A 22,525-nucleotide genomic window follows, 5' to 3' on the forward strand; every position below is an offset into this window, starting at 1 on the left:
TTGCGTTCTTTCCAGTAGTGCATCAGGCATTTTCTTAGGCAGTCCTGTTCTCGACATATAAATTATTTAAAATCAGTTGATTAGGTTTGGACATTTGGCGACTTACATGCAGCATTAAGTATGCAAAATTTTCAAAAATTGTCAAAAAGTTCCATGGAAGTTTCTTTTTAACGCTTATAGAGGAACGTTCGTTTTTTCCAGCGGTGCATCAGGAATTTTCCTAGGTAGCCTCGTTTTCCACAAAGCAATTTTTTTTAAATCGATTTGCTACTCTTTGACATTCGGCGACTTAAATTCAGCCGTAGGTGTAAAAAATCGCAAAAATCGCAAAAATGTGGCCGCGCGTTTCTTACCACTTATAGATAAAAGTACGTTCTTTCCTGCAATTTATCAGGAATGTTTCTATGGTGCTTCGTTCTCGACGAATAAATTATTGAAAATCAATTTATTAGCTTTGGACATTCGGCGATTTACATGCAACCCTAAGTATAAAACATCGAAAAAATTGTCAACAAGTGCCACTGCCGCGCGTTTTTCAATATTTATAGAGGAAATTGAGTTCTTTCCAATAGTGTATCAGACATTTTCTTAGGTAACCCTGTTCTCGACATATCAATTATTTAAAATCAGTTTACATGCAGGCGTAAATATAAAAAATTACCGAAAATTGTCAAAAAGTACCACTGCTATCCATTCTTTCACACTTAGAGAGGAAAATGCGTTCTTTCCAGTAGTGTATAAGGCATTTTCTTAGGTAGCCCCGTTCTCAAACAATAATTTATTGGAAATCAGTTTGCAAAGCTTAGGCATTCGGCGACTTGCCTATAACAGGACACGGTCAAAAGCATATCAATAATATATTCTCCTATTTCTCCTTCTCCGCGTACTAAAGGCGTAAAAACATTTCTTCGTCAAAAAAATTAAATCCTTGTATTGTTCTGTAAATTTTCATCAGAAGAGCAGTGAGTTTTTCAGAATTAATTCTAATTGTTAAGAGTACTACTACTGCATATATTTCCTGAGTTCATGCATCAGTTTCTTCCTTTGTTCTTTTATCCCAAAGTCGCTGTCGCATGGACTTTTTGCAGAGCTTTCAGGCCTATCTTCATCCAAAGGATTTTCCAAAATTTTTTTATTAACAACTTGAATTTGTTCTAGCTATAGCAACTGTTAGTATACTAATTAACACTTGAAATGCAGAGGCTTTTTTTAAATCTAAATTAAAAGAAACTTTATGTAGTAAATTTTGTCGAATTCCACAACAGCTTTATGCATATGCAAGAACCTATTGTGGATGATAGAACAAACCAAATTTACCATTTGGAGTGCACGAAAATCCGGCTCCAAGCAGGTAGATAGGCAATTCCCGGAACGAAAAATGCGAGTTGTAAATATGCAGTTATCTCTATGAATGATGCAAAGCTCTCGTTATTAAAATAAATAAATTCTGTGCAAATAAATTGAAAATTCTCTTGATCGAAATAATAAAAAAGCGACGAGTAGGTACATGCAATTCATATTCGCGTCTCTTCACTATGCCGATGTCCTGTCGTTTCTACATTAAATGCATATTTTAAAGTGAAATTGCTCTAATATATTCCGTGCATTTTTCCGAAAACAAAATAAATATTCCCCTTCAGCTCGAACGAAAATAGGAAAACATTTATGGTTTTAACGGGCGGCCCGCCGTCTTTTTATGACATCATTTGTATTATTTTTCGATTATAACCCATTTTTGTTAAAGGAAATTGAATATCATTAAAATACTCTCTGATTAACACTCTCCACTTTATAAAAACATATTTGTGTTTATAATTAATTTTATATTTATTATATTAATTTGAATAAATTTGTTGAGATTGAATTAATTGGATTTTTTTCATGCTCTGCTAGAGCAGAGAACTGTTGATATTCAGTTAGAATAAATGCAAAATATTTGCCATAATCGAAGACACTTTGTTAAAATAATATATAGAAGTTTAATTTACATGGATTGAAGCGTTTTTAAGCTACTGATTAGTTTTTTTTCCATCAATCCCTGAATAAATAAGTTTTTGTAACTTTAACTATGAAACACTCTGTATATTTGAATAAAATTTTGATGATCGCGCCATTCGATTGTTCTTCTATTCTCATCTCAGAAAATATAAAAAATCTGGTTTAAATAACTAAAAGAAGGCAAAGTCTTTTCTGCTCGTTTTAAAACCCGAAAAATTGGCTTTTGCACCTTTGCAACGCTTTATCTCCCTACTGGTGCACTTTTAAACTCTCTAGATGTGTCAACTTTAATTCAATTTTTCACTGTTTTGTGCTGTAAATTTTCAGCAATTTCCCTCACATCTCAACAGCATTTTATCCCTCCGAGGTGGCATTATTTTTAAAATAAACTGTTTCATCGCGATGAAAACGTAAAATAAATGACAAACTATTCCGCACGATGAAAAATTCTGCACCAGCAATATTATATGGAAATTGTGGGACTTACCGTCGCATTTCAAGCCTTGCCTGTACAATCCATAGAGTAAAGAGCCGCAATGATCGCAAAATGTTGGAGACATGTAGTTGTGCACTCTAAAGCGATGAGGAACGTCGATTTTAAACCGCTCACGCAGATACTAAGGAAAAAATCATCGGTAAATACTAAGCAGTTGGTTTCCTTTGGCGTGTTCTTCAACTTCAAACCGAATAAGATTTGCACACAAAAACACCAATTAACAAGTTATTGGGGAAAATCCCAAAAAAAACAATTTTGGACAAAAACTTTATTTTAACATCGCATAGAGCAAGAGAGGGGCATCTAGCGGCAGCAGGATTTTTACCAGCAATTGATTCAAAAGAAGCCTGTTCAATTGCGTTTTCTCCCAATCCAAACTGTTAAGAATTGGCGCAGAAAATGCTCTACTTTTCGTGCCAGTCCACTACCTGATTTAATTTTTGGCGAAAGCTGCAGACAAAAGCAGTTCTTGCCAAAAACGCTATTTTGCCATCTGAAATAGCATGAGGATGGCATCTAGCGGCCGCAGGAGCAAAAGAAGCCGGTTTAATCGAGCTTTCTCCTAATCCACACTGTTAAAAATTAGTAGGGAAAGACGCTGCTCTTCAGGCAAAAATCGGCTATTTTAATAGTAATTTTGTACTTACTATAGTGCTTTCAGAGTTGATTCCAGATCCAGAACATTTGCCCAGGAGCTTGTCGTGGCACTTTTTATGCACTGCTGTTTGACAGCCTAAAAACCGCAAAAAAATCACTTTTCACGTGCTTAAACCTTGAGTTTCGAGTTTTAGTACTCACTCTGACACTGGTAGCCTTGTTTGCCAAATCCCCACAAAAAATCCTTGCAAAAGGCACAGAAAGTGGGCTGTCGGAAGAATTTGGCCACAAACTTATGCCCCTTGACTGAATGCACTCTGCAAATGAACAAGAAAAATTTGCACTCGCCCTTGCAAGATTAAACCGCACTGCAGACCTTTCGAACTTTTTCAATTTACACACATGCTTATCCATTTCGCAGCAAATCGGCAGGAAAATGATCAAATACAAATTCATACGTACCCAATTTTTCAGGACCGATTACAACTTCACAAATCTGAAACGAACTGGTTTAATCAGACTCTTAATTGACTGATCTGCTGGGTTTGTAAGCGGCCAATTTGCTGAATGACAACACGCATATTACTTGCCGAGAGAGAGATGATTTTAATTTAACTTAGTTCTAAGATCCAGAAGTGATTCACTAGATTTTGTTTTGCGAAATGGGGGAAGTCAAATCACATTTAGGGCGAACAGAGGAAAATTTGACGAAGTGGGCCATAAATTTATAGCCCAAGTGATGTTCTCTCCTGCATAGCAGACCTTCAAAGAAGGCCAAGTTTCAAGTCATTACAAATCCTAATTGTTTCGAGAAAAATTTAATTTCTTAAAACATGCATATCTGGAAAATTGCGAGAAACTTTCGCAGACCTAAGAATGTAATACATCCACACCCTTTATAGGAATATTGAAAGAACCTTCAAAATATTTCTGATCTGATTTTTTCTTTCTGATCCAATTTAACCACCTAAAATAGATTTAAACCAACCAACCTCTGATGTTTGACTGCTCCTCTCCTCCTATTGATGGCGCGACCAAATGCCAAAGAAAACTCATCCTCATCGCTCCCGACGGAAAAACTGGACATTAGCGGTGTAATTGACGTTGCTCCTGGACTACAAGGCACTGGACTGTCCAAGTTTCCAGACGTCGTTTTAGCGGCCATTGTTTGGTGTCGTGGCGAACGAGATTTGCTTTGATTCTGAAAAATCCCGAAAAAAAATCATTCAAACGTTAAAGACACTGAAACTAACTGAACTCAGTGCGATGTTTTATTTTGAATTAATTCGCTTGTAGAAGAGCAAACTGCGGATTTACTCATTGCTTAAACAGTGTCATTCCAAAGTTAATCTCGGTATTATCATAAAACCAAACAGGATAAAAGCAAAGGATAATTTAGCTAAAATTAGACCGATGTAATGAAAGGACGGATCAGTTAAGCAGTTGAATACATCGAGAAGGTTTTTTTTTTAGGTAAACCAGTCGAAAGTGAATAATGCATTTAACCAGAGGAAAATATGAATAGCTGTTACCTGCTCCTCTAAGCGTGAATAGTTGGCGGTTGCAAGCAGGTTTTGAACGTGCCAAAAACGTGTCCAACTTCGCCGACTAACATCTTAATTATCTTAGATAATATGCTACTATTAAGAGATTAGCATAATTCACTTCAATGCGAATTGTGTTAATTAATATAAGCTAATCTAGAGCCATATAATGGGATATCATGTGAGCGAGTGTTATGGTAATTAACGGCAACCTACTTTGGGTGTTTACAATGATCCAAAAAATCCGGGAAATTTACCTCATTATATCCAGCTACCTCTGGATACCTAGGAGCCCGAGTATGTCTTTTCCTTTCATTGTTCGCCTGCCGTCTATCGCCACCACTGCTTGAACTCTTCCTATGTCTGTTCACAGACCCTCCAGTGAACATCATTTTGTCAGTTGCTGCTTCTACTAGGAAAATTGCACTTTTTCAAATAATCGCATGATCAGTGGGAAATTTTCAGTCAACAAAAGTGTTTTAATATGAAAATGAGTTGAAAATATTTACTCGAACTTTACTACCAAAGTGCCATTTCCTGGAGTGGAAGAACCGGAATAGAGACGCTGATCCATATTGAAGTCTGGATGGTTTCAGCCAGGAAGTTTATACATGGTGTGTTGAAAATGGCTTCACACTGAAAAGTTTCAGTTATGCTCATTTGTTCTGTTTTCTTATCTCTAAACCGCCCACACAAACAAAATTTGCTCCATCAAATTTGCCCGTACTTTGGAACTGGATAAACTTTCATTGCTGCAAATGATTATATTAATTTGTTTGAGGTCTTTTCTAGTGCAACTCTATTTGTGCCAGTTGGTGTTTTTTCAAGAATTAGGTGGAGCAGATGAAATTTGTACAGGGTGGAAACTGAATCAATGCAAAATTTCTGAAAGTGTGGCATTCGGCCAGTTGAACCCAAAAACGTTTGGGATTTCAACTCCAAAGGCAGAAAAATAAACCTGGTTTGCACAAGTAAGGATTTTGAATGTTTCGCTGCTCTTTTCACGCTGCATCACTTTTATTTACAGGATGATCTAAAAAATCTACTTTTGGGTCTTGCAATAATTACAATTTTCCTGTGGGACTTTTTAAATTTAGAGCTCATTTTCAAGCGAAAACTTTCTACCGAACTTCAAAAGATTCGAAAAATTCTATATACAGGGTTGCATGAATGGACGCATTGTTAGAAGGTAAACTTCGCTTTAATCGAAAGTCTTCTAGCATCCCACATTTTGGCACAGTTTTAATGCAACCCTGTACATGTTATTTTTCCAGTTCACTGTGGAGTTTTGGCATCGATGTGGGGTTTAAATTTTGAAAATCGGCCCAAGAAGAAAAATTTTAGCGCCTCAAGACCAAAAACTTATTTTTTTTGAGACCACCCTGTAAATAAAAGACACCAGAAAATTCAAAAATTGCTTCGATACATCAAAGTTATCTTTATACCCTGGCTGTTGAAATCAGAAAAAAAGAACGTGTTATTTGTTCAACTGGGAGAGTGGGAGGTTGCAGAACTTTCCAAAAGTTTGCAATGTTTTAGTTTCTACCCTGTAGAAACTTCACCTGCAGTCCTGAATTTTTGCAACAACACTCACTGATAGAAAAAGAGCTCAGCTAGATAACGCTTCAAACAGAATTAAAATCGCTCTCAGCAGCCAGTTATTATCCAGTTCTAAAGTTAGGGCAAGTTCGGCCGTGTAACATTATTTTCGTTGGGCAGTTTATTGCAAGCTGAACTAAGCTGTGCATATACAGAGTGTCGAAGAAAAGCTTTGCTACCACTAGGATCTCGAAAAGAGTCGGAAATGGGAATTCTTTTAGAGTTGATTTCACAAAGCTAAGTTAAGTGAGAAAAAGCGAATTTTGAGCATCTTTTTTTTTCAATCACTGCAAAAAAATTAGTCCAATATTGCGATGTATCGATGGCCTGTTGAATCTCAGGTTTTTTTACAAAAAAAGGACGCCAAACCAGGGGCGGATCCAGCTTTAAAGTCAGGGGGGGGGGGTTATGTAGAAAAAATACAGTCTTCTGTTATCTATAAAATTAGGAAAATTATCGTCGTTTTGTGCAAGGGTGGCGCAAGATTTTTGCAAAATTTCATGTCTTCCGTCCCGTTTTGCATGTTTCTCGGAAGCAAAATGAGCAAGAAAGCTCGTTTTTACATCATTCCAGAGATAACTAAATGGCCTCTACTCGAAGTTTATCAAGAATCATTCGAGCCACAGAATTCGTTTTGGCATCGTTGGATAGAGAATTGAAAACTCGATTCAGTAGTAACAACGTGAGTGAGGAAATTCGAATAGTTTTGAACCAGAGAGCGAAAATTGAATATCACACACTTCGGTGCAAGATTATGCCCAAATTTCATGTTTTTCGTCCCATTTTTGCTCATTTCTCGGAGGCAAAATGCGCAAGAACGCTCATGTGTACCTCATTCTAGACAGAAATAAATGGCCTTTTTAGAAAGTGAACCATGGATGGGGAAATGTTGGCAGTTTTCTCAAAAAAGGCTTGAATTCAGGAAGTTTTAGATTTGCGTGGTTTTTTTTAAGTTGCAAAATCCACTTGAGCATGACGCTGCTTTTTTCGAAGTTTCTCAAGAACCAGTCGAGCCGGAGAATTCGTTTTGGCATCGTTGGATAGAGAATTGAATGGATCCGCCCTTGCGCCAAACGATACGGAACTATTTCCTTTGCAAGAAGTAAAAATCAATTAAAATTATCAATAGCTCAACTTTCCGCATAAATCGGTAGGATCAAACAGACTATTGTTTGAAAAAAAATTAATTAATTGTTTCATTTAATTATTAAGTAAATACATTTAAATATTAATGTTTTTATTACAAATTTAAATGTTTCATTCTTTTCATTAGTGAATTTAATTGTTGTTTCTCTTATTGCTCAGATATTCGTCGAAAGATTTTGTTCCTCATGATTATAAAATGAATATAATTGAAAATATCATCAATATATCGCCACCCAATTAACCTCATAAAACGCGATGGAAATTTAAATGTTGTTAAGCAATTTGTTTGTGCAATTTAAAAAATCTATGTTTGCAACGGAAAATTTTGCGCGCTCTATTAGGTACGAATTAATTCCTTAAAACTTAGCCCCTTCGTCGATTGACTTTGCAAATTTCCATTATTCTTCTTCTAGGAACAGAAGATCTGGAAACTGGATTTAGCAGAGATTAGAGAACCAGTCAACCCAAAATTTAAAACAACACACTGCTATGAAGGCATAAATCCAGATGCAAATCATGGAAAAATCGAATCAAAGTCGAAATTAGTCATGGTTCCAGTGTTTTACCCAATGGAACTTTACCCTTGAAACTGCCTGCTAGATCTTCCCACACCGATAGATAGATTTTTTATCGCATAGTCATTAAGATATTGCTCAAAATCCAGGCGTTTTGCCAACATAAACCACTGAATGAACAGGAACGTCGATTGATAATAAGACAATTAAGAAGTGTTTCGTTCACATTCCTATCACTCATCAGGAAATTAATTTTCCATTGAAAAATGTGTGCGTTGACGGGCTCGAGGCAAAGTAGTTAACATTATAAAGGCGAGTTTTACTCTTCTCTTCGCTTTTTTTGAGGAAAATGTTTCATATTAATGAAAAACAAAACTGAACAGATCGCAAATTTATAGTGGCTTGCCGTGGAAGCATCAAGAGTCTGATGTATTTTGCCTCAAAAAATTAGCGTCTTGTTCGTGTTACACTTTCAGAATTAAATTCAAGCTACGATCAAGCTGAAAATGCTTGCAAGAACTTTAATATCTTCATCTTTAAAAACGGAAAGGCTGTCTTTGCAATTTTCCCAAAATAATCTGCTTAGCTTTTGCAAAAATACGCATTTTACAGTTGTTGTAAGGCTCAAGGGTAGAAACTAAAGCATCATCCAAAAAGTAAAATTAGCACTGTAAATATTACTCACTGTATTGCGAACATGCAAAAGCCTTGTAACGTTCATAACAGCCGAATTATCGAAATCACAATTAACCGAACATCCGAATAATCTGGCAGGCACTTTTTAACATATCGAAAAGCATTAACACTTGAAAGGCACCAACTGAGGCCGTGGAAATGCACTTGAAAAGCGATGGCGACTTCACAATTTCCCTCAAAAATACTTTAGCAATACTTTAGATTTGTAAGCGATCAGTATTTACTGTTTCCACCAAGTTCATTTCGCTTTAGCTATGCGGCCTATGTGTTTATATGTCGGATTGGTCTGGTATTTATTTTTAGAATTTTTAGTTGATCCCGAATCGTTCTCAAACATATTAAATGAAACTCTCGCAAACCATAACTGTCAGAGCCATGGATCTCGACATTTATTTATTCGCGTTGTTTTTCCCCCGAATCTAATACGTTTGTGGTCTTTCTTCTCCTGCTCATCCAGCTGCAAATGAGCCAAATTTCATTTTTCCGGCTAAAGTTCGCTCCATTTTCAGTTATGCAACACCGATAACTGAAAATGCGGTCTACTTGAAAAATTCGAGTATTCGAACCTCCTCATCGCTAAGAGCGAGTAGAAAACCAACGAACTCAAGAAAATTGGTCCTGATTTGAATTTGGAGCGCATTTGAGTATTTTTCAAACATTGCCAGCTCATGTGATTTTACTCAGCGCTCTAATGCTCTATATATGAATTTTGAGATTTTGGAATTGTTGACTCCCAAAAAAATGGCCCCGAAAGTGCACCCTCTGCTTAAAAAATTTGTAACTTCTAATCTGGAACAGGTAACCACGTGAAATTTTCATAGTCTATAGAAGATACTTGAGGTTGTTAATGGTCAGAAATTTATTTAAAACGCACCGAATCCAAATTTTTGGGGGGTGTTAAAAAATGACGATAACAAACGCAGCTGCACCCGCAGTTTAAAAAGTTCTGTTTCTAAAAAATGCAGCAAGTAGCCCCTTGAAAGTGTCACAATATATAGAAGATACCTAAATCTGAAAATCCTCGAAATTTTAATGAAATCGCACTTAAACCCGATTTTTGCCGACTTGGACAAAGTTAACTCCAAAACAACTGTTTCTCCACAAATGCACCCTCTCATTAAAAAAATCGTAGCCTCTAACCTAGAACAGGTAACAGCCTGAAATTTTCGTAGTCCATGTAGAAAGATTGAGTCTAAAAATTTGGAAAATTCTGCTCAAATCGCCACCGGCTTTGATTTTTGCCGACTTGATAAATGTTGGCATAAAAATGGGAGCTTTCATGCAAAAGCACTCTTTATTTCAAAAAATTCTAACTTCGAATCCAGCGCAAGTATCAATGTGAAACTATCGGGAACCGGAGAAGACAGTTGAGTCTCAACCTACTCAAAATTACGCCCACATCTCTCCGGTCCTCGATTTTTGTGGACTTGCTAAATGTTGGCCTAAAAATCAGCGTGCCCATACAACTGCCCTCTGCTTGAAAATTCCTAACTTTCTATTTAAATCAAGTAGCTTCCTGAAACCTTCACGGTCTATAGAAAACAGTTGGATATCAAAATCCAGAAAATTTCGCCTGGATCGTGCATAAACCCTGCTTTTGACCGCTGACTTGGGAAAAGTTGGCATAAAAGTTGACTCAAAAACAGCTCTTTCTCCACAAACGCCTGATTCAAAAATTAGTAAGTTCTCATCTGGAACAGGTAACGGCCTGAAATTTTCGTCGTCTATAAAAGACGACTGAATCTAAAAATTCTGAAAATTATACTCAAATCCCGAAAGGCTTCGATTCTTGTCGACTGGTTAATGTTGGCATACAAATGAGCGTTTGCACGCAAAGGCGCTTGAAGTCGCTACTTCGAATATAGCACAAGTATCAACTTGAAACGATCAGGGACCGTAGAAGATAGTTGAGTCTCAAACTACTCAAAATTACGCCCAAATCTCTTCGGTCTTCCATTTTTATCGACTTGGTCAAGTTGGCCTAAAAATCAGCGTGCCCACACAGCTGCACACTCTGCTTGAGAAATTCCTAACTTTCAGTTTAAAGCAAGTAGCTTCCTGAAACCTTCACCGTCTATAGAAGACATTTGAATCTCAAAATAAAAAAAAATCGCCTAAATCATCCCAAAACCCTGATTTTGAACGACTTGGTAAAGTTGGCATAAAAACTTGACTCAAAAGTTTTCTCCACTAATGCGTCTTCTGATTCAAAAATTCGTACCTTCTCATATGTAACAGGTTGCAACGTGAAATTTTGAGTCTATAGAAAACACTTGAGTCAGCAAATGGTGACAAATTTAATTGAAATGCACCAAACCCAAATTAGTAAAAATGACCAAAAAAAATGAACACTACACCCTCTACTTAAAAATTTTCTCACTTCTATGCAGAAAGTAACAACAAAGAAAGTAGCCACAGTCTAAAGGAGATACTTGAGTCTGAAAATCGTCGAAATTTCAATAAAATCGCACTCAACTCTGATTTTTTGCTCGCAATTGACTCAAAAATAGCTTCAAAACTTCTAATCTGGAACCCGTAACATGAAATTTTCTTAGTCTATAAGACACTTGAGTCTACAAATGGTAAAGGCGTGCAAAAAAGTGCGGAAAATTGCCCCTGAAACAAAAAGGATAAAAAACATATAAATGGCAAATTATTTATTCATTACAAGATACTTGCTTATAAAAAATGTACCGCTAAGTTTAGGTTAACCTTCTTTTGCCTACGTAAGCGTTTGAAAATAAATACACTTCATGTTATATCTATCACTTTTTTTTTGTTTTTCTTGTCATATGTACAACTAAAATGTATAACTTTGATTTGATAACTGTTCGAGAATAACTTTAGTACAAAACATATTTCAGAAATCTTGCCATCATAGCGTTTAATTTGTTAAGTATGTTACAGTAAACTCTTATAAAGAGTACATTGATCATTTCTAACAAGTATTTATGTCGAAAATGGAATTTTTACGGGCCGGGAAACAGTCCTAAAATTCCTTTAGTGGCCCGTTGATAAAAATGTACAAATCCTTAGATTGAATCGTCGAAATTTCAACGGGTTGAGACTGCGGTTTGGAATGCTTCCTTAATCGATTAGTGACAAAACGCGAAAGCACAACTGATTGAGCATAAATCGTTTATTTTCCACCAACGTAATATAAAACGGCAGTTGAATTTGGATTTGATACATTTCCAACCCCAGTACTCTAGTTTCTCCGATAATAACATCTATGCAATAGCCTGCCGAAATATCAACTTTCCTTAAGTAATAATTTACAACAGCGCAACATAGTTTACGGCATTTCTAAATATTTTCCATTCAGCTTAAGAATGTCGGCAAATAGAAAAAATCAACTTAATACCAACATCCCGAAAAGATTTATCTTTTCAAGGGTTTGTTGACGTGATGAAACGATAGTAATTCTACATAAACATATTCAAATAACAGAAGCTGCAAAACAACATAATACAAAAACATAATCGATCCCGACAGAAACATGTGATGTGTAACTTATTAAAAGTTAGAAACCACTGGAATGGTTGCATTAATAAACAAGAAAAAATACCCCAAACTCCTAACTAAAAACTACTAAAATGTTTAAAAATTGTAATGTTTTTTATTCATTCTTCATTGAGTGGGTGTCATTTAAAATTTGTTTGCCTCAACGGCTAGATGCATTATCCAGAAACTCTGAGAGAGAAATGTAATTTTTTAAACATTCCGTTCAATTTCAGTAGAGCCATTTCTAAGCGTCAAATCAAGTGAATTTTAGAAAAGGGTATTCGAGCAGCTATATGAAACATGCGAAATGTATGCTTAAAGTTGAGCACATATTAAACCAGGCAAAAGCAGTGATTTGAATATGTACGGACAGTGTCAATCAAGGCATGGGCACTACAGTTGAATTTCCGTTAAAGCCAAAGGGTCAGGTTCGAATCCCAACTTATCAGACTTGATTTGCTTACTCTCAGCGCATGTAAAAAAATATCAAAGTACCATATCCGATAAACCCCGGTACGCTACAAATATGCCATGTCGATCCAACCAGCCAATGTTGTTAGTTCGCATTCGAAAACCTTTAAATTCAGATTCCAGTAATGAAAAGAACTGAATAAGTATTTTAGTTATGCATTAATAATCGACATTGACATATTCCATAAAACATAACGAAACTGAACACAATACTTACTGAACTAAATATTACAATGATTAAACTACTAAAACAATTTATATAATATGTACAAAATAGAGCGAAAGATACAATTTGGAGAATTGGTAAAGCTTTGAGATCATCACCATTTGCGAGCAGTTTCATTTAACAAATACACCATTTTTGTAATTTAATCCAATTCAACTAAACACATTCAAGTCAAGCACGAGTGCGACCAAATAGGAGAAGAGAGCCGACAAGCGCTTATTTGTAAAGTTTTTAATTGACGAGTTAATTCGAATTAAATTCAGATGAACAACGAATTTCCCTCATTTACAAGGATCACGACTATGAAAACCTAGAAAAATATCATGATAAAGCATCTACCCGTATTTTGGTTTACGCTCACTTTAGCAGAAACGACGCGTATTTGCTGTGTGTTAACCATGCATAAGTTGTATTCTCAAACATTTACCAAACTCAACAAATTCTAGACCTAGGAAACTTAAATGTTAATCACAGAGTTGCTGGTCACAATGACACAATAATACATTATTGTTTTCAGATTGACCTTGTAAACTAACCGAAAGGTCGGGCTTGAAAATTCGACCATCTTGGTACAAGGCATTTGAAAATAAGTCGCACCTGTAAGACTCTGTAATTTTCAAAACCGAGCTACGTATTAGTGCAGAGACTTTAATGAAATAGTTAACTACTAGTACATTTAACAGACTTTGATACAACGCTTTAGAAACACTGAACTGCAAATCTCCAATCGCACGTCAATGGTCTGTACATGAATGTGAGGCTGTTAAATTTAACACCTGAAATTCATACATTGTCAAAAACATTAATTAACAATTTACGTAGTTGTTGCATGGCTTTTCACTGGAAAAAACTTCAACACGTTTACTTACCTCCTACATTTGGTCTACCTTCGATGATGTCGATCTTTTTGGCTTGATTTCTCCACATCTGTCCATTCCGGATCGTTGGGATCTTCCTCATCTTCATCCTCCTCCATAAAAATGTCATCATCATAGTCCATTACTGCGTCTTCACCTAAACGAAGCCATCATATTAGGACTGAACGAAAACCCTACCATCAATAATTCTTACATTCTATGGCAGATTCCGTAGATTCACTGTCCACGGATTCTTGAGTCTCAGATTTTGCAATGACATCATCTCCAGTATCTTGCGCCCTATAATTGGTTTTTACCTCCCTATGAGCGTCAGGCATTTCCTGGATCATACTATCATAGTCCTTGTCAACTAGGGGAAAACTTCGAGTCTCATAAGGCGGTTGCTGCAAAAAAAAAATTTCAACAATTGAAAAATTGTCAGTTTGTGACCAAATCTACCTCCACGTAATCCACTGGTGGTCCTTCTTCCTTGACCTCCCTGAACCTGGATTGAGACGTAGTTCGTCTTCGCATCAGGGCAATTGAAGGCAATACGTCTTCGTTTCCAGGCACAGGCGTTGGAGGAGGAGAGGCCATTAGAGGAAGTGGAACATCGGATCCAGTTTTTGCGCCTTCAGGACGTGGACTGGCTGGATCAGGCGTATTTGCTCCCGATGATTCCGCCATGCTGTCGTTCCTCTTATGTGATCGCGGCCGGCCAACACCCAACGGAAATTTCAAATAACTCAAAAAGCGCTTCTTCTCGTCGTGCTCGCAACGGTCATGACGAGCTATCACAGCTTCTTCAGAAAGATCTTCAGTCTAAAATTAACGCGAAGTTTCGTCAGTAAGGATATTTCGAAAAGCTACTGGACTTACGTCGTTCTCCTCCATAAAATCAGCCACACTTCCATTGCTTTTAATATCAGATTTCGCAAACAACTCTTCTTCCGCTATCCTCCATCTGTAATTAAGAACAAATAATTAAAGTACTGGCCTTGAAATAAAAATAGACACATAGAATGAAGAGAGAACACTTACTTAGGTGTTAGAATTTCTTTGTATTGAAGCTTCTCAACTCGTGTGGCTGCCGCTACACTGTAGGGTATCACAATATTGTCGATATCGTATGAGTCGGCGGCCCGGTTGTTGCGATTGTTCTGCTTGTAGCCTGATATCGACTGAAAATCAAGAAAAAGTACGTTAGTCAAACGGTCAAAAAGAACATAAATAACCCGAATTATTGGGGAGTGTGGGTTGTCACGTTTACCTACCTGCATTTGCAGTAGAGGCGAGCCTCCCGGTGAGTCAAACGGAGTGGGTCTAGTTTGCGACGCATTTACTGCAAGCACCTGAGATCCTTTTCCAATAGTTGCTTCCACTTCAGCATCCTCTGATCCACCCGTTTCGGTATCCGGAACTAAGCTGTGTCGCTTATTCAGCTTGGTTTGTCGACCCGCTGCTCTCCTGCCTCGCAATTTCTTCTTAATTTCTAGCAAAAACAATTTGTGAATTAAGCCGCAGTTCCAGACGCTGACCAGTGGACTTACTCTCTGACAAAGCAGCTGCGGTGCTAGACTTCAACCGGCTGTACTTTTTCCGGTGCTCCAGCTTCTTCGTCCGGTGTTCGTAAGATCTGGGTTCCATTCTTTCAGGTTTGTGTAATACCTTTATCGTTTTCATTTTGATACTTCTTTGTTGCCACTCGTTCATCTTCATGATGGCTTCAAAATGTAGGGTTTGCGAGATATCTGAAAATCACGAAACGTGAGAGAAGTCCGGGAAAAGGAGTGTAAGTGATAATACCTTCCGGTGCCGATAGTACTCGGTGGTAACAAGGATCCAATAAGACGACTTTTTCAGCACTTCCCAAAGTGTCTGTAGAGTCTCGCGGATGGGTAGGATCTGCTCGTCCCGTGCAAAGTGCACATGGGTTTTTCAGTACCATGCAGTTGCACCTAACTGTACTCGGACGCGCTGCATTCTTAGAAACGGCATGTAAACCACCAATCTGCAAATAACAGGTTTGTTGAAGTAGAAGAATCGCAAGGACAAAGCACTGAAAAACTGTAAACGATTTTTTTAAATCTCACCTGTAGCAGTCGCCTTTTCTTAAAGTTGACCAAGGGTCTCGTCCTTGCGCAATATTGGCAGTCATCATCATCAGATGATTTCGATCCAGTCGCGCCTGGAAGCTGTCCAACATATCCATTCAATGGCATGGAAACATTTGTACTTTCGACCGGAGAAGCTCCGTAATCTGGTTGGAATAAAGCAAAATCTTAGGCTCTAAAAGCGTTTTTCAAGGAAGTTCTCTACCATGATGTCCAGCAATCTCAGGCTGCGATTGCACAGGTTTGGGCCGAATGACAACCTCGCCCAACTCTATCACTCCTTTCACAGTTGTAAGCCTCTTATTCAACTCGGCATGCTGTCTGATTCTATATTCCAGGTCGGAAATCTGTGATTGCAGCCAAGTCCATCGGGCTGCAATTGATGCCCTCTCCGTAGAGTATTTCCAGAGGGCCCGCTTTTGTCTGAAACGAACAACAAACGTTTAATAGTTTTGAAACACACACGCAAAGCATACTTTTAGGATGATCCAAATGATTCGAAATCGGAACATAACGCATATTTCGTATCATTCGCAAGCGAGCAAATTAAAAACATTTTATAGGAGCGAGATTGGGCACCTATTAGTCATGTCATAGGTACAATACAATTGGTCTTGAAATAACTACATTTTTATCGTGTATTAATTATTATCTCATATCAGCCACCATACATTATGGAATACGTAAACAAAAAGTCGATTTTGAATACTAGAGCATCCTAAACGTTTTAAACTGAATCGACCAGACGATAATTTGATAAAAAAAAATCCTGACTAATCGTCAAGATTGTAGTGTGATCACCATCATCAACTTTTCGCGGATAGATCACAATCCGGATTTGTCTCTGTGGCTGCTGGTAGGGCACTCATTTTCTCAATTAGTTAATTTATATCAGCGTTTTCTCGGCTCTGAGATTTGGCAGCTGGGAAGCTTAACATTTACTCTTTAAAATCGTTTTCTGTTGGTTTTCAACTCGAAAAATCCATAACTTTTTAACAAATTGTTTTCTAGCTTTCTTGCCTCCAAGATATGCTGTTGAAGATATTTGCAACCGAAACATTCCTGTGTGACTAACTACGAAATGTATTATTTCATCAATTGCTAAAATACTGATTTGTAGATCTACCTTTAGAAAAATATTGCTGAATCGCTATCGAAATTAGTGACGGAAAGAATAACGTTCAATAATTCCATTACAAAACGAATCTAACTTGTTTGAACGAGTAATTTTTTAAAATGTTTCAAATTAATAATACGCGGCGATAGCTTAATTCTCATTAGCGAAGAGGAAAATGCGATATGTGCGTTTATTGATATCGCGGGATGTAATAGGAGACGTTTTATCGGAACATAGATTTTGATTTAAATACATGAAGTCGAAAACATGCAACTTTTAGGAAGGACGTAAATATGTAAAACATATTGAGATTGGAATCTCCTCTTAACAATGCTGTGGCTATATTTACTTGACCGCTAATCGAACAGTAGGAAATTTGTTGTTTATAAAAAAGGCACTCATTACTTAAGTCATGGCAAAGAACGTTGGTAATTGCCGTCTTCCAAAAGACCATAAATGCTAAGGCAAAACCCCAAATAAATATTTGGAAAAGCTCTTTCTCTCATTTAAATAACGACTCTCTAGTCGTTATTTAAATGACACAAAAATTAATCGTTATATGCTCTACAAGTCTCTGCTGGAAGTGCATACTTACATGGTAAGGTACTGTTGGTGAGGATTGTTGTAGGTTTGAAACTCGTCACAACTTTCCCCACCCGAACTGCTCTCAGTTGCTTCCGAATCTAATTGATCTTGTAGTAGATGCAGTTGCACCTTAAGTTGATCAGTCACTTTCCTCAGTTCCTGTTTATTATCCGCTGTCCACTGGGGAATGTTCACTTGACCACTGGTACTGTTCCTAAATAGTGAAGCTTCAATTGAGCCCGATCCGAAGTATTTGGGTACATTCTTCTGCCTGGCGAACGCGTTGGCTTGTAGAGATTTAGCCATTTCCAGCTTCTTGACCAATTGCTTAGCCGATAGTGCGGTAAGTGGCTTGAGCTTGTCCGCTGAGTCATTGCAGGATGCCCCGAAGGAGTTCAAGGTGTCATTGTGGTCTTTTGGTTTTTTAATTGTGCGATGGACATGTTCGAAAACGCCCACAACTTCAGCGCTTATGTGCCTGCCCATCAGTCGGCTTTGTAGCTTAAGGCAGCGCCGCTTAAGAAAATCAAGCCTCCGCTCTATTCGCCAATGCTTGCCTTTGAGGTCGGTGAGCTGCTCATTTGCTTGGGTCTCTTTCATCTTCTGGGCAGTTTCCAGATCATCTGGCTGATCATCAATGCCCATATTCATCATGTTATCCACATGCTCCAAAAGCTCCTTATCGATGTTGATGTCGAGCACCTCAGTGAGGTCAGTGGAGGAATTATTCAGCTGGTCGCTGTTCTCGATGGACTTGATTACCTGTTGCATAATATCCTCAACATTCGCTTCCAGATTGGCATTGAAAAGCTGATCCACGTCACTGGAGTTTCGACTATTCTTGTTCACATTACTTACAGTCAGTTCAGATTTCTGGAGGCCCATTTTATCGTCGGAGTCACCCATAGGTGAGGAGCTCAGACTCATGTTATTCTCAGTAAAACAATTGTCCGAGGCCCCGTTGAAACTGGACAAGTAGCGATCAAGTACTGCAGTTTTGGGGCAGGAATCAGAATCCGAATTGAGGGCCTCCAAACTGGTGCTCAGATCATCAGTGTTCAAGGGACTGGCCGGTTTACTGCTATTTTTTTCAGCCGCGGCAGCAGGCGGGAATTTGCTTGTTTCGAAACTGTTTATTGGCGACGCCGGTTCCAAATGACTTTTGGGCGGTAAATCAAAGTTTTGGGCTTGGACGGTGTCTTTAAGCGCTGGGGCCATGACATCCACATGGGGACGCCTCACCGAGGCTGTACGCAATCCCATTCATCCAGTGTTTTTCGCAAAACTCATCATGTTACTATATAAACAAGCTAAAAAACCATAAAAAAGAGCACTTGATCGATAATCCGACGCGGAATAACATCAATATCAGCCGCTACCAGTTTATTTTCGATCGGTAAATACGTTTTGCCGGCAAATTAGACAGCGAAAACATACAAGTTAACCGCGGAAATGAGGTGTTTGGGGGTGCCCGATGCATCACTGATGTCCTGAAGAAGGACGAGAATCTTCTCGAATTGATTTTCCAGTCGAACAGCACATTTCCAATCACACGTAACTAGCAGGTATTTTAAACGGAACACTCCCACGTGACAAGGCGAAGCTTACGAAACGCGAAAGCGTTTTTACGGAGCACGGAGTCCAAGCACAAATACGCATACAACAAACATTGCACCACTTTTTGCACTTTTACGGGACGCCAATCCGCCCGACAATCGTAAACTTTTCGCGTTAGAAAGCGGGACAATCGGACCGAACAACCACCGGAAATGGGCAGACTTTTAACTGTTCCTCTTCCGTGTGTTTATTGAACAACAATGGCGACTTTCCTTAAAACAGCCGAACAACGCACTCGTCCATTTGCTTTTTACATTGAAGGAATGGCATGAGCGGCGCGCGACGATTGCTGATACAGAGCAAACGCAACTTGCTGGCCGGAATCGCCTATTTTCGTACATCAATAGCCCGTAGTGTCTGGATTATGGCTCCAACCGTCTTCTGGATGACTCCCGAGGTGTGGCAACCCGATTTTTTGCCGCCTCCTGTCGTCCAAAGTCTCTTCTTTGGCGTTTTATTTGCCTAGAAAAATTCCCAAACCAACCATCTAAACAGGCTCGCCTCTACAGCGCCCACTATCCACTGCTCAATCAACTAGTGGTTGTCATCACTCAAAGCGGGATATTCAAATTCACTTTTCTTGACCTCGGCTTCTCACTGTTTCTAAAAACAACAATCAAACCCCCATCTCATTTGCTTGTCTTTATCTATGAATCTCATTTCCAGACCCATACTTTTGAGCCCGTCAACACCCCGCAAAACAATTCAACCCGAAATCACGCACTGAAAACTTTTACAGATATTCCAAGAAAACTTAGATTTTCTCAGCAGGCTTCTCAACTTTCAAACAGGGGCAAACCCTCCCTGGTGTTGAACGAAAGCATGAAAAGCCCCCCGGGGAGCTGCTGTGGAAGTTTTAGCTCAAAACCGCCGACGCTATTTATTAACTAGTGAATGTTGAGTTCTATTACCTGCTGTCGTTCTGTAGCCAACCACGAGCTGAATCCTGGGGCCGGTTGCCTCCATGGCCTGAAATCCCAAGAGAAAAACAGTTTTTCGGAAAAATTATCCTATGTTGACTACTAGCTAACGTCAAAATGCTTACGGGGAAAGGGGTTGCTCCATTTACCAATCAACGTTGCCGCCACTTCCTCCAGTTAATTCCTGCGTATTTTAATTCTGAGTTTGAGGAGTATTTATTGCGTCAAAAAGAGTCAGCAAGTAGCGAAAATCTGATTACAAAAACTGAAAAAAAAACAGGATCTATACAGCTTAATATAGAATAATTTTCCCGAAATCACTCATAAATTTGCACATTCTCTCCAATTGCAAGGGACAAAACGAAAGCTCTGACAACACCGGTCCAAACTCACGCTTTTTTCCGGTTTTTTAGAGGTTATGTTTATGTGTTAGTAACAATTTTGGGGCTGATTTTAGTGCTTCTGCATTACCATGGCAAATTTCTTAAAAATCGCGTATGATTCTACCGAAGCTGCTGATATAACTGTAAGTATTCAAGCAAATGTCAAGGCCTCAGAGCCAGCTTTTAATAGATAGTGAAACATGTAGGTACTTAGAGGCCTTCTACTGTTCACACTGATGTTCAGTTCCAAATGCTCACTTAAAGAGTGTCTCGTTTAATGTTCACCATGTACCACGAAGTTTGTGCGTTGATCTGTTCTGTGCTTTTGGGCTTTTATTAACTTTCTGCAGACTTGCACATGCATAAAACCCCCGTTCACTGAAAACTGAAGGCTCCCAGGGCTTGATGTGCGGCCTGGAAGTTTCCAAGTCCATCTTTAGCTGACGGTTCGGAAGATTAACATCATGTGTTCCACCCCTTGTGTAGAAATTTGCGAATTATGCCCCCCAGCACAAAGGCGATGATAATGCTTGAAAGGCGAGCAGTAGGCTTTAATTAAATTAAAATTATTTGAAAAAAAATCGATATTAATTAGATCGTCTTGTTTTCGGGTGAGGAATTTTTTGGAGTAATTAAAAATTGAAATATATAATTGCTTACAGAAAGATAGTTTTGAGCTGAATAATAGTTAACAGTTGAACAATAATTAAATCCTTTACAGAAAGATAGTTATGAGCATCGGAACACGCCCTTTGCAAACAGTTCCGTTTACGAGGCCTTTGTGGAAGAATCCGAACTCCTGACTGAAGGAGATGATGTTAAACCCACCTATCGACTGAGATTGGACGTTAAGGTTTGCTTCTTTAGATTGTCTCAAATGAATTTATTTAAATCACCAATTTAGGACTACGACTTCAATTTCCTTCCTGGAGATGTGATTGGGATTCTGCCTGAGAACAACTCAAGCGAAGTGCAGAAGCTACTGAACCATCTGAACTTAACTAGCGTGTGCCATTGGAAGTACCATTTGAGCATACAGGAAGGTTCTAAGAAAAAGATTCCCAAACATTTGCCGCCGTCCTCTACATTGTATGAAGTGTTTTTAAAGCATATTTGCCTTAGATCTGCCCCAAAAAAGGTACTTTAGCCCTCATTAACTGCTTTTATATCTACTGCCTTGATTTGTTACAGCTATTTTTAAAGAACTTGATCAAATACACAGATGATGTCAAAGAGAAGGCTTTGCTAGAGCAGGTCTGCGCCCCAACTGGCTCAGCTGAGTATATCAAGCTTCTGGAAACAACCCGCTCTCTATTAGCCCTGCTTGAATCATTTCCATCTTGCCAGCCTCCAGTAGAAGTAATTTTAGAGCACTCATCACCGTTGAATCCCAGATGCTACTCCATTGCGTCGTCTCCTTTAAGCAATCAACTCTGGATACTATTTAATGTTCTGGAAATGTCCAATAGCTTAAAAGGAGTCTGCACCAGCTGGCTGGAACAGATCATCAAGGCACAGGACTTCTCCAAACGAGTACCGATCTATTTCAGAAAACCTGGAAAGTTTCATATGGACAATTCCGTAACTGCAAAGATTCTGGTTGCTACTGGAAGCGGATTGGCCCCATTCATGGGCTTTTTGGACCACAAGTCTTTAGGAGGATCCGTCGCAGATATGTGGCTGTTTTACGGCTGTCGGTACAGTGATAGGGATTTTTTGTGCAAAAAAGACTTGTTGAACTACGCAGCCACTGGCACCCTAGGAAAGAAATGTTGGGCTTTCTCAAGAGACGGCAAGAAAAAGGAATACGTGCAGGATAAAATCGAGGAGAACAAGGAAGAGTTTGCAAAGTGGATTTTCGAAAAGGAAGCGATGGTTTTCGTGTGTGGTGAACTGAAAACAGTGGTGCGTGATGTGAAGGAAGCGATAGTGGAGTCTATAATGACCCATAAGAAGTGCGAGAAGGCTACAGCGTGTCTTGTTCTAGAGGAGCTGGTGAAATGTGATAGAATCATTATTGATTCCTGGCTGTAAACTGCAGGTTTTTTAAATAATATTCTATAAAACATTCTGTGAATGTATAATAAATTTTATGTATTTATTTTTACTTTTCCTGTCCAAAACCACGCCCATATAAATA

General features: G+C 38.4%; 3 protein-coding genes across 8 annotated transcripts in view; 1 reads left to right on the forward strand and 2 right to left on the reverse strand.

Annotated features, from left to right (window-relative positions):
- The window catches only part of LOC109546270 (putative protein kinase C delta type homolog), a 33,763-nt gene extending 24,902 nt beyond the window's left edge, over nt 1–8,861 (reverse strand). The window contains exons 1-8 of one of the 5 annotated variants that reach the window (XM_019917182.2): nt 8,581–8,861; nt 5,145–5,271; nt 4,893–5,044; nt 4,084–4,292; nt 3,293–3,408; nt 3,142–3,227; nt 2,923–3,066; nt 2,486–2,615 (exon numbers count right to left, since the gene is read on the reverse strand). In XM_019917182.2, the coding sequence (XP_019772741.2) occupies nt 2,486–2,615; nt 2,923–3,066; nt 3,142–3,227; nt 3,293–3,408; nt 4,084–4,292; nt 4,893–5,027 (820 nt within the window). In that variant the 5' untranslated portion in view covers nt 5,028–5,044; nt 5,145–5,271; nt 8,581–8,861. Of the gene's footprint in view, nt 1–2,485; nt 2,616–2,922; nt 3,067–3,141; nt 3,228–3,292; nt 3,409–3,467; nt 3,543–4,083; nt 4,293–4,892; nt 5,048–5,144; nt 5,272–8,580 lie in introns of those variants that run through there. The other 4 variants (XM_019917181.2, XM_019917183.2, XM_019917185.2 and 1 more) reach the window with 4 other exon arrangements.
- Nucleotides 8,862–11,235: 2,374 nt separating this feature from the next.
- On the reverse strand, nt 11,236–20,083 carry LOC109546267 (KAT8 regulatory NSL complex subunit 1). 2 transcript variants are annotated; one of them, XM_048668097.1, is made up of 13 exons: nt 19,994–20,083; nt 17,476–19,685; nt 15,969–16,186; nt 15,743–15,909; nt 15,456–15,660; nt 15,200–15,400; nt 14,924–15,141; nt 14,691–14,830; nt 14,529–14,613; nt 14,109–14,471; nt 13,864–14,053; nt 13,662–13,806; nt 11,236–13,568 (listed from the first exon to the last, which is right to left on the reverse strand). In XM_048668097.1, exons 2-12 carry the CDS (start codon nt 18,726–18,728, stop codon nt 13,676–13,678), a joined length of 3,171 nt encoding a protein of 1,056 aa, XP_048524054.1. In that variant the 5' UTR covers nt 18,729–19,685; nt 19,994–20,083; the 3' UTR covers nt 11,236–13,568; nt 13,662–13,675. The 2 variants fall into 2 exon arrangements, with proteins under 2 accessions (XP_048524054.1, XP_019772730.2); XM_019917171.2 differs by lacking the exon at nt 19,994–20,083 and having other exon boundaries at nt 17,476–19,948.
- Nucleotides 20,084–20,099: 16 nt separating this feature from the next.
- LOC109546268 (methionine synthase reductase) lies at nt 20,100–22,486 on the forward strand. Its single transcript, XM_019917173.2, has 4 exons — nt 20,100–20,528; nt 21,107–21,238; nt 21,290–21,523; nt 21,577–22,486. The coding sequence occupies exons 1-4, from the start codon at nt 20,475–20,477 to the stop codon at nt 22,417–22,419; spliced, it is 1,263 nt and encodes a 420-aa protein (XP_019772732.2). The 5' UTR covers nt 20,100–20,474; the 3' UTR covers nt 22,420–22,486.
- The last annotated feature ends 39 nt before the right edge of the window (nt 22,487–22,525 follow it).

This window comes from Dendroctonus ponderosae, unplaced genomic scaffold, assembly GCF_020466585.1.
Source record: "Dendroctonus ponderosae isolate FM_Combo_2020 unplaced genomic scaffold, Dpon_F_20191213v2 Dpon_F_20191213_7, whole genome shotgun sequence".
Taxonomy (NCBI): domain Eukaryota; kingdom Metazoa; phylum Arthropoda; class Insecta; order Coleoptera; family Curculionidae; genus Dendroctonus; species Dendroctonus ponderosae.